This window comes from Protopterus annectens, chromosome 14.part0, assembly GCF_019279795.1.
Source record: "Protopterus annectens isolate FY-2018-M chromosome 14.part0, PAN1.0, whole genome shotgun sequence".
In the NCBI taxonomy this organism is placed as follows: domain Eukaryota; kingdom Metazoa; phylum Chordata; order Ceratodontiformes; family Protopteridae; genus Protopterus; species Protopterus annectens.
The window spans coordinates 946,947,317-946,959,220 of record NC_056748.1 but is presented as its reverse complement, the minus strand read 5'-3'; the positions used below and the strand labels follow the sequence as shown (position 1 = coordinate 946,959,220).

Sequence of the window (11,904 nt, the reverse complement as noted above, 5' to 3'; positions counted from 1 at the left end):
TAGGAGGTAGATGATGGCGTTCCATGGCCTTACAAATGAGGCTGATCAGACTTATGGGATTATAATTCTCTGGGTCTGTTAGTAAGCCAGCTTTGTGGAGGGAATAACTGTTGCTGTTCTCCATTCTGCAGGAACAAAGCCTCTGGATAAGCTATGATTGAATAGGGTACTTAACAGTGATGCTAGTTCATGTTTTAGTTTGTTTAGAAGACAGCCTAGGATGCCGACTGGTCATAGAGGCTGTGTTCTTTGCCTTAGACAAGGCTTTAATGACCTGCTGTTTGGATATTTAGGGTGGGGGGAAGTTGAGGGCAAGGTTTGAGATAAATTTGTAGGGGATACATGAGTGAAATGTTTGTGAAATCTAGCAGGTGTGCTGTCTCTGCAGGATCAGTGTGTGATACCATTAGTCACAGGCTCAGCACATGCTTGGGTTCTACCTTTTAGGCTACATACGTAGCTGTAAAAGGCATTGTGGTTATCCTTGGATGTGATAGCTAGGTTTTTCTCAAAGTTACCCTAAGAGGATTTGACTAGTTGTCTTATTTGTCTGTTAAGACTGAGGAGGGTACTTTTCCATTATTGGGTCCTCACCTTAGTTTTCTTAGACAGCAACATTTTGAGTTTGCTGTAAAGTTTGTTGGTGCTGGATGCCCACCAGGGCGGCTTGTTTTTAGATGGGCTCTGGCTTTGATTCTCTCTGGAGCAGCTGTCTACACACTTATACAAGTGATTGTACAGGGCTTCAGTGCAAGCTTTGGTGTACTTACCACTTCCAGCTTAGGGTGGAGCTTGGAATGTATTTATACCTTCCCCTAGGAGGGTATAGTTTGCCTTGGTCAAGTTTTTTTAGTCTGACTTCACACTTTGTGAGTTCTGGTGTTAGTGCCAGTTTGAAGGTGACTGATTTGTTATCAGATTTTACTAATGAGGGTCCGACAGTTGCAGTGGCGCATCTGTTTGTCATGTTAATGAAAACCAGATCTAGTATGCTTGTTCCTTTTGTTGCGGTTTGAACAATTTGTTCCAGGGCATTTGAGTAAACAAAGTGAAGGAACCTTTGCACATGTACAGCAGTACACATATCTAAAGCAAACATGAAACATTAGACTGTTATTTTTCTGTGTTAATAATATACAGCAAGATGGCTGGTACTGGCTAATACTACTCCATAGATATGGGGGCCGTCTGTCTTTGGGTACTCAGGTATTACACAATGACACCCACCCAGTTTTGTATTATTACTTGCATGTAGCACATATGAGCATGCACATATACATTGCTATCCACATTTTTTTTACTCAGAAGCATACATGTGTTCAGCAAAGTTGATCCTAGATGGTTCATAAAGTAGAAATTCTACTATGTGAATCAGGTTCTGTTGGTTATTTTGTCAAATATGAAAGTATCCTTGCAATGCTTAAAAAAACATTTTGCTTTACTTACTGGCCAACCTGTACTGCTCAAATTATTCCAATGCTTTCATTTTGAGTTTAACAGTTTACAGTTAAAGCAAAGTTTGCACTGTTTGTTTTCATCAGACCTTTTTTTCAAGTAGAAAACTATTGTAAGCAAATATATTTTGCCTGACATAAACTAGTAGAGTTCTTTCCAACAAGACTGGTTATATAACTTATATAAACTGTGCCACACAGACATTAAATGAAGCACCAGGTCAGTTGTTATATTTATTACAATATACAAGAAATAATCTTTCACATATATATTTACACATTATAAAAATGTATGAAAAATCATCCCTGCCAGCTGCTGTAACTGTGTATCTGCACATATAGCATATACACACACAAATATATATCCATACACACATATAATGACTTAGCATATGAAACTGATGGAAATATTTAAATTAAATCACTACAATTTTTATTTTTACATTACAAAGACAAATGTCCCAAAACAGATTTGTTGTGCTGTACTGGAAACATATTCATTATAAGAATCATCTTTTGTGAGTAGTTGTTCTATAATACTTGTGTATTGTCATTTGCATCTGATTTTTTTTTATTTCTTGAAACAATAATATAAATTACAACTGATTATATTTGCTGAAATTATAATATGAATACAAATACATATATTTATTTTTAACTATATTATAGTTTCACAGTTAGTTGTGTGATGTCATGTGTCTAGATAAATGGTGACGCTCTCTGAAGTACTCTTTACAGATTGGACAAGTCAGTTTTTCTTCTCTCCTTCTTTTGCATTGAGAATCAAGCGCATACTCTTTCTTATGATGAGATCGCATGTGGAAAACAAGATCCGAGGTCATTCGAAATGATAAATTACACTTTGCACACCAGTTCTGTGCTGCAACACCATATGACGTAAATGATGGTGGGAGAAGAGTTAGAGAAGAGGTAGTCTGTAAATGTGCTCCCAGTGACTTGGGCCACAGTTCGGTGGCATATGGCAGTGGGTTGCTTCTGTTAATGCTGCTTAGAATCATCTGAGTGTTAGCTAAATCAAGTCCAAAATATTTAGAACATACCAAATTGTTATATCCTGGGATATTAGGTGAGGTGATGTGACCCGATATATCAACAGATGTTTCTGCTGGGTCACAAATTGAATGATTAAGCCCCATTATGGATCCCTCTGTTTGTTGCCTTGTTGGTTTCATGAAAGCACTTTTCTGCTCTTGCCTAGGACTGGTGGGCCACACCAGTGAAAATGCACTGCCAGTTGACTTCTGTACCCCCTCATTTTCTGTGTACATACTGCCAGATATAGAAATGACCCGATCATGTTCTGATTCCTTTGATTGTTCTTGCTTTGAACTGTCCTTTGCCCTCTTCACTTCTGTGAAGGCACTGCACTTTTGTTCTGAGGGGTCTTTCCCAAAAAGGTGTTTCCCAGAACTTAGCTTCCAAACTGAGGCTGCAAGCACTTGGTCAGCAGTAGCTTCACCCATGCTTCCAGGAGTATGTTCATTATTTAAGCTATTTGTTTTCTCCAAAAGTACAGGTTTTCTGATTTTAAAGGTATCTGCCTGTTCAAGCTTCCTTTTCTTTTCAGCTGTTGAAAGATCACTTGTGCGTGCATTGTCTTCCAAGTCTCTGGCGAGGTTATGAAAGTTTGTAACTTTCTGACTTGAGCTGACTTCGTTTGTTCTCCTTTCATTTAGATTTTTCCAGAAAATATGGTCTTTTCCTGAAGTGCAAAGAAAACGAATGTGTGCCAGATAAGGGTTTTCATACTTAAATAGCTGATCACATTCTGGGCATTTGAAATCTGCAGTAAAATAAAGAACATTAAAACAGATTTTGTAATAATTCAGTGTTCATTTCTTCTCATTAATACTACTGTGACTTCAGTAATTTAACATTAAGCATGGGAAAAGTATTGTAAATTTTTGCTAAATAAAAGGCAATCATTTCTACTTATACAGTTGTTCATATGAATGCATGCTGCAACATGAAAAATAAAATACTCAAACCATAAGCAATGCTTTCTGAAAGCCTCATCACATTGTCTTTCTGAAAAAGTGAATTGATTGTGTTATGGAACTGAAATGAACTGATTTTTTCGAAAGTGACAACATCACAAGAGGAGGCAGTCAATCACCTTGAGGGATCCCAGTTTCACAACCTTTCAGTCTGTCCCTGTCCCTGTGTCTGTCTGTCTCAATAAATAGGTGTATAAAGGGTAGGAAAATATCCAGTCATAAAAGTTCTTTCATGCTTTATCAATTTTGGGAAAAAAGTTTCTTATGGTCGTTCTGGTTCATCACTACAAAAACACTACAATTAAGTATAACTAGGCAACTTACGGGATGCATTTCTTTTTAAACTTCACCCGTCTCTAGTAGGGCTGCGTATACTTGGTGTGCTGTCCTAATGTGCTCACCAGTTCTCTACTCTTTAAAGAATGAGGCTATCCTCACACCAAATATATCGCTGGGAACTTGCTCCTATCAGCACAAAGAAACTGTGCTCCTCCTTAAGCCTTTAACAAATAACTGAACTCAGTTTCTCTACTCTTTAAAGACCGAGGGTATCCGCACACCAAACATATCGCTGGGAACCTGCCCCTATCAGCACAAAGTAACTGTGCTCTTCAAGACTCTAAAAAAAATAACTGAACTCAGTTTCTCTAACCTTTAAAGAATAAAGGTATCCCCACAGCGAACATATTGCTGGGAACTTGCCCCTGTCAGCACAAAGTAACTACACTCTTCAAGCCTCTAACAAATAACTGAACTCAGTTTCTCTACTCTTTAAAAAACAAGGGTATCCCCACACCGAACATATTGCCAGGAACTTGCCCCTATTAGCACAAAATAACTAATCTTCAAGCCTCTAAAAGTAACTGAACTCAGTGTACCTACACAGCTCTGACCAGCTCTTGTTGCACATTTCTAAACCCAGCAAATCATTGGTAAAATACTTTACAGCCACTCTGTCACCTCTGACTGGAACAAACTTCCTCTTCATATATGCACACTTGACAATACCCACAGCTTTAAAACAGCATTAAAGGAATTCCTGCATACCTCTTGGATCTGCTCCTGTAATGACCCCACCTGAATATCTCCATCTTGCCTCTCCCTTAACCGCTGAGGCCCCCTCATTTTGTACCTTAACTGCTGAGTATCTTAAGCTTCTGATCATATTTCCTTCACCACTAACTGCCCTCAAATCAGTCTCCTCTCTCAGCTACTCCGCAAGAAGCTAAGTCCTCTTATTGTTTAACAATGGCAGGCCTGTCAAGCTGACATCTTTGTGCCATAAATTGTCTTGAACCCATGTCATCATAATTAGCATATAATGTTCCTATGACATCACTTGTATGTTTCATATGTTGTATGATGTATTTGTTTTTAGCTATGTATAATGACTAAACATTCTTTCCTCTAATTGTTGAATTTCTCACTTTATTTCTAACTTTTGTAATGGAGTTTTTCTCCTTAGGTCTCTGCCGAAAAAGGGCATCCTGCCCAGTCAGACTAATCAGGTTAACAAATGTCAAATAAATAAAATAAATAAATAATAGCTTCTATTATCCATTGGTTCAATCTTAATAGTTAAAACTAACATAGCAGTGTGCACACTAGTCGGGCGCCATAACCTCAGTCCACCCCCTTACTCAGCTCTTGTAGCTCATCGTTCAAACCCCTTTACTGCATGGTAGATATAAAGCCACAGCATTCTATCTCCTTCTGTACACTGACCTGGGCCTGGGTTTGTAGCTGGATGATTGTTTTTGTTGTTGTTGCTAACTCCTCAGCCTTGTGGTTCTCCCACACTGTATCTGTTACCATGAACTGCTATCCCCTCCCCCTCAGTGTCTGAATAGAGGTTTTAAATTCCTGCTATCTTTAAGGTGCCATTTTTAAACTTTGCTCATCCCTAGTAGGGCTGTATATACTTGGCATCCCTTCCTAGTGTGCTCACCAGGTAATCTGCTTAAAATATTCATTGCTTAAAAATCTGCCTAAAATAAACATTGTTACTAGCACAAGTTTGTAACATGCATGATTGGTTGAGTATAACCTGTTGTTACCTGCACGGTTTGCCAGTTATAAACATCTTCTGTAATTGCATTGGGTACTGTTTCTGGTCCTTCTGATTTGTTGGGAGTCAACCTGCCATTTACTCAAAAAATATGGTGTACGATTTGATAGAAATGCTGCAAACAACTGGAATCAGCATAAATATGTGATGTGGTTAACTTAGCTTAACAGTGTTAGGTACTCCATAATTGCATGTATAGTGAATTTGAGAAGAGTTAACTGTACATGATTAATGCTATCCATTGTTTTCTGCTTCTTGGCATTTGCTCCACTACATTCAGATCCTTAATTTGTGCAGTAATTTGAATATTTTCAACCTTACTGAGTAGTGAAGTGCATATTTGCAGTACTGCAGACCACTTGATGTTATATTTACAGTCATTTAACAAACTGTGTACTTGATACTATTACTGCTGCTATTAAGATTGTATATGTAATGACTTTATTTTAATCAATGTAGTAGAATTTATTTGATCTGGTCTAATTGTCTGTGGCAATCTAGGTCATGTAACTGCTTTATTTGTTGCCGTCTGTAGATGTTTTTGCAATAATATTATATATCCTGATATATTTACACCAGGAATTATGTGACCTGCATTGTTAGGTGCCTCTCTAACCCACTTCCTAACATACTCTCCTAAACTATTTTTTCTCATTTGGTCATTACAGTTCTCTACTCTTTAAAGAATGAGGGTATCCCCACACTGAACATATCACAGGGAACTTGCCCCTATCAGCAAAAAGTAACTGCGCTCTTCAAGCCTCTAACAAATAACTGAACTTAGTGTATGTTCTACTATCCACTGGTTCAATCTTAATAGTTAAAACTAACATAGAAGTGTGCACACTAGTCAGCTGCCATAACCTCATTCCCCCCCTCATTCAAATTTTGTAGCTTATCACCCAAACCACTTTTTTTTCACAAAATAAATTCAAAATGTTTACTAATTTACTGCATAGCAGATATAAAGCCACAGCAATCCATCTCCTTGTCTACACTGACCTGGGGCTGGGTTTGTAGGTAGCTGATTGTTTTTGTATTGTTGTTGACCCCTTGACCTTGTGGTTCTACCCAGTTCATTCAGGCTCACTCCCCCATTCCCACCCAGCCCTACCTCACTTATATTTATACAGCATAACCACTCCCACAACTGCACTAGGACAAATCTAATCCCTCTGACATCATCCACTCAACTATCCATTCCAACCAACACTTTATTTGTCTCCTCTCTTCTCCACCCCTTCCATATACCTAACTAACCCCTCCCTATAACTGTCCTACCTTATCTCATATATACACATCCATAGCAATTCCACTCTCCATTCTACTACATAGTTATCTTTTCTGTTAAACTCTAACTCCTCTACCCAAGGCTCTAACACATAAAGAAACTATAATCCTAGAACTATATAATACTATGAAAAACATTCTATTAAAATGCTCCATTCCTCCCACTTTCTCCTCTACTTCTTGTGCAATTTGCTGATAAGATACTTACTGCTCAACTCACCTAGGTAAACTTCACCCTACTAGATAATCTCCTAGCTAAAAATAATTTAACTTAAATAAAAACATGCTCCAGCTATACCTCTGTACCCTAGCACTTCTGACAATACTTGCCCACAGTATTTTGTACCATGTCACTCTAATTGATTCAACACCCCACCATGCCACCTCTACCCCTCACCCTTTAAACTCTGTCTATTTCAGTTCTCTTATCTGCCCATCCATTTTCAACATATCAACAACTCATTACACTGCCTACTTATCCCTACCTCTCCATCATTCCTCCAAACCTTCCCTGAAATATGATAAGTACATTGAAAATCATAAAAATCATACACTATGTGGCATTCAAAATATCTCTCAGCGGTGATATACATCCTAATCCCAGACCACTTACTCCTACTCCCATCTCTTCCACTCAACACTCTAGCTGCCTTCACACCACACTACAACTCCCTAGGAAAGCTACAGAAAAAAATCATGATCTACACAGCAACCTCTCACCATATTCACCTGATATTGTCCTTCTAAACCAAATGTGGAAAAAAAACAAGCAGTACAAATAATTAAATCTTGGCTTCTTGGCACCAGGTTTTCATATCTTATGCAATGGCAGAAAAAATAAAAAGGGAGGAAGCGTAGCCATTTTGTTTAAAAATCAGCTTAATGTTGAAACTACAGATCTGTTCACTTCTACTCGCAAAAAAGCTGAAGTTATCCTCACCAGACTAAGAATTAACCCCAAAAACGTTATTACCATAATTGGATGCTACATCCTACCTGGTAATAATGTATCCATACTGGAGAATCTACTACACTGGGCCTCCAAACAATCATTATGGGGACTTTAATACTGACTGGGTAAATTGTAACGCAATCCCACCAATTACATCAACCTCCATGGAGATAATCAAATAATCCAAATACCCACTAGAATAAACAAATCATCCAAGAGACAGTTAATTCTGGACTGGATACAGATAAACAGACCAATCCTGTCACTCTGGCTGCCTACCTGACAGCCTGAATGACCACCTACCAACCGTTATGCTAAAACAATGTACATATCAGGCTAAACCTACAATCTACCAGCTAATTAAAAACTAAAAAAACACTTTAACCCCATTTGCTTCATTATTCCTCTACAAAGCTGTAATTGGGAACCACTCAAGATCCTTAACCTTAACGAAGCAGTTAATTACTTTAACTCTACCCATAGGTCTCAACCTCTTAAGAGGCCAGTGTGGAACACAAACCCTAGCAATGTGTGACAAACAGTCAAAATGTGAAACATATTTTTGTACTGCGCAAAATGCACCATTTCCATGGGACCTGGTTGAAGTGGGCTATCTGCCAGCTGCAGAAATAAAAGCAAACCTGGAAGAAAAATACCCAGACAGTTGCAGTAGTAGTGTGAGTAACCGGGCTAAAACAAGAATTTACAGTCATACTTAAATGTGCTATCAGTATAGTGTGTGTGTGTGTGTGTGTGTGTGTGTGTGTGCGTGTGTGTGTGTGTGAGTGTGTGTGTGTGTGTGTGTGTGTGTGTGTGTATATATATATATATATATATATATATATATATATATATATATATATTCCTGGCACTTTGTGTGTGCTGAAAAAAGCACTCTCGGCTATGTTAAAGACTGAAATGACACTAATTTCTTGAAATCTAATTGTACCATTATTTGGTATTGGGGTCTATTCCTGTTGTGGTATTAGAAACCCAAAACTTTTGGATTAATTAAAAAAAACTGTAAAATGTTAACAGGCTATGATGATATAACAGAAGTAATTGGTACTTAACTCCACTTCATCAATAAAAGAACTATTTCATTGGGTGCTATGCTTAATAGTTCTCCTCATGTTGGGGTCCCACTGTGACAATTATTAAAAAAAAAAAATGGTTTGCATGTGTGTGACACCTACCATCAGTGTAGCAAATACCAACTAGCTGATCATATTACATCACCTTTAGAACAAAAACATATACCTGTATTTTACCACATCTACAATAAGGACATAAAGCCCACAGGCACGTTTTACTTGGGCCATTAGTCATCACTGGCTGAATGTGCAGTATGTTACTTTGCTGCGTGTATAACACTTAGGATTAATGGTGGAATTTATGAAAATTTATGAACATGTGTGTGTTGTGAAAAAATAAACTTAATACAGTAAGCAAATTGTACAAATGAGTGCAACAACTTAAAAAATATATATGTTTGTCATGCTTTAGGAAAAGTGGATGTAGGTGTAGAATGGGGTAATGTAGAAAATCTATTAGACTGCAGAATGTATTAACAGGTTTTATTAAATGAAAATAAAAAATTACCTTAACGATATAAATAGTAAATGTCAACTGAAAAAAATGACCTTTAAAGCATTAATTTACATGTTGTACTGAATGGAACGTAGGCAGCAGGGAGGGCAGCACTGAGCACGTAAGGTGAGGGAGAATTGCATAGTTAGGCACAAAAAAGTTCACCTGCCTTCTTAAAGATGTAAATTACTTGACTGGCTTGTATATTGTGATACTGATTGGCTATAACTGCACAAGCCAGTCAAAAGTCACAAGCGGAGCAATGGCTGCTCGTTGCGGAACAGCAGAACAGTGGGCTTAATCGATCACAAATGTGGAGCATTCCGGACAATCCAGAGAACTTGGCTGCTCGGTCTGACCGTTCTAGACATACTGAACACACATGCCCCTCCCAGAACCATCAAAATTAAAGCCAAATTTACACCATAGCTCAGTAAAAAACTAGATCCTTACTGAAAACGTGAGACAAAATTTGGGACCAATGGCATAAAACTGGATCTCAAGCCACTAAACAATTATACCTAGAGCTAAGAAATAAGAGAAAGAAATTGGTCAAATTAGATAAGATCAACTACTGTCACACTATATAAAAAAGGCATCTAAGCAATCTGCAAAATGTCTGGTCAGCCATTAGCATCCTCCTCCTCCTACCTGGCAAAGCTGGTACACCCTTCCTGACAACAAACTCCTCATTGAATATAGCCATACAATTCAACAAATATTTCACTGAATCTATTCTAGCCCTCAACCTTACCCCATCCCCAAAGAACCACCTAAATCAAACAATAACTATAACAGCCTCCCCCTACAGTCTGTTCCCATGGACATTATAAAAAAAACCTTATAAAAAAATTAAAACCCACAACACAGGCTGCAGATAAACTACCAGCTGATTTTCTGAGAAATGCTGCTGACACAATAGCCTATCCTGTAAACATCCTTATTAACAGATCTATATCCGAAAAGCTAGCCCCTGATATCTGGAAAAATTTCCATATAATTCCACTCCGTAAAGGAGGTAATTCAAAATAGCTGACAAACTATCACCCCATTGCCATTCTTTCCCCCTATCCAAAATCCTAGAGAGATGTATACATACACAAATCATGGAGCACCTAAATACTCACAAATGTTTGACTAATACACAACATGGATTTCAGCCTTTTCATAGTACCATCACAGACTTAATGTCATACACAGACACAGTTAATAACCACAGGAACAATGTAAAATTTATATCTGCAATCTTTCTGGACCTCTCTAAAGCATTTGATACAGTAGCACACAACAAACTTTTTAATGCTCTTACCGATCTAAATCTTAGTGAGACTACTATTGCTTAGTTCCAGAGCTATCTACCTGGTCAACAGCAGGAGTCCAATGACAGAAAGACCTTTCCTCTCTACTTCCAGTTACTCTAGGTGCTGCAAAAGCCTCCATCCATTGCCCCCTACTGTCGTCTGTTTTTGCTAACAACCTTCATAACTCTACACCTCATGCTACTGTTGTCTGATACGCAGATGACTCCACACTAACAACCTTCATACCTTTACATTACATGCTACCATTGTCCGACACACAAATGACTCCACACTAATATGTGTTGCTTCTTCCCTTCAAGAACTTCACTCACTAACACATGCCTTCTTTCTCTCAGTTGAATCTTGGCTGTCTAACTCCCAGATTATGTTGAATCCTAATGAAATCAAACTGCTGCTCTTCCATCCAACTAGATACACACCAACATCTCTTTCATTCACCATCACATCCAAAAATAACACCATTATCTTATCTGTCACCCACACTAAACTACTTGGGGTCAAAAGAGACTGTAATATGAAATTTGATATTCAAGTCTTCCAAACCATAAAGAAGAGCCACAAAAAAGGGGGTGTCCTATATAGAAATAAGCAATTCCTTACAAGAACAACTAAAGAAACAATGGCACACACACATACCTCCTCTTAGCATTTACCTACGCTTCTCCACATTGCTAAACTTGACTTACATTACAACAAAATGGTTTGCCACAGACTCTCTTCATAGGTCTCACCACTGCATAGCCCTAAAACAACTGAAATAGTTAGAATTACTACAGCTCATCCTCTATAACCAACTTGCTCTAGCCCATAAAATTCTGTATCAGTCCCAAAAAAAAAACCTGCTCTAGAAACCCTACTTCATCCCTACACCAGTAACACAATGCTATGTTTCAGTAATAAACTCCTCCTGGATGTAACTAAAGCCAACAGTTCAGCAGGCAAATCCCTCTACTCAAATTTTATAATCAGAAGATGGAATTCTTTACACTCCAACCTAACAACCACAACCTCAATAACACAATTAAAAGAACCTTTAAAAACTCATCTGGCCGATACATGGCTCTGTTCTTGTGCCACTTCTGGCTAGCACCATTTCATAATATAACACTACTCCCTTTTCTATCCACAACCGTCTTTCACACTTACTAATAGTGACTGCCTACTTTCTCCTTCCTCTATCAGCAATTCCACAGTGCAGGCCACAGAACCT

At 38.1% G+C, this 11,904-nt stretch overlaps 1 protein-coding gene across 1 annotated transcript in view; it reads right to left on the bottom strand.

Moving 5' to 3' along the window:
• Positions 1–1,675: 1,675 nt before the first annotated feature.
• LOC122789360 (PR domain zinc finger protein 8-like) overlaps positions 1,676–11,904 on the bottom strand; it is a 133,924-nt gene continuing 123,695 nt past the window's right edge. The window contains exon 4 of the mRNA XM_044056749.1: positions 1,676–3,258. Within this exon, the coding sequence (XP_043912684.1) occupies positions 2,132–3,258 (1,127 nt within the window). The 3' untranslated portion in view covers positions 1,676–2,131. The remainder of the gene's footprint in view (positions 3,259–11,904) is intronic.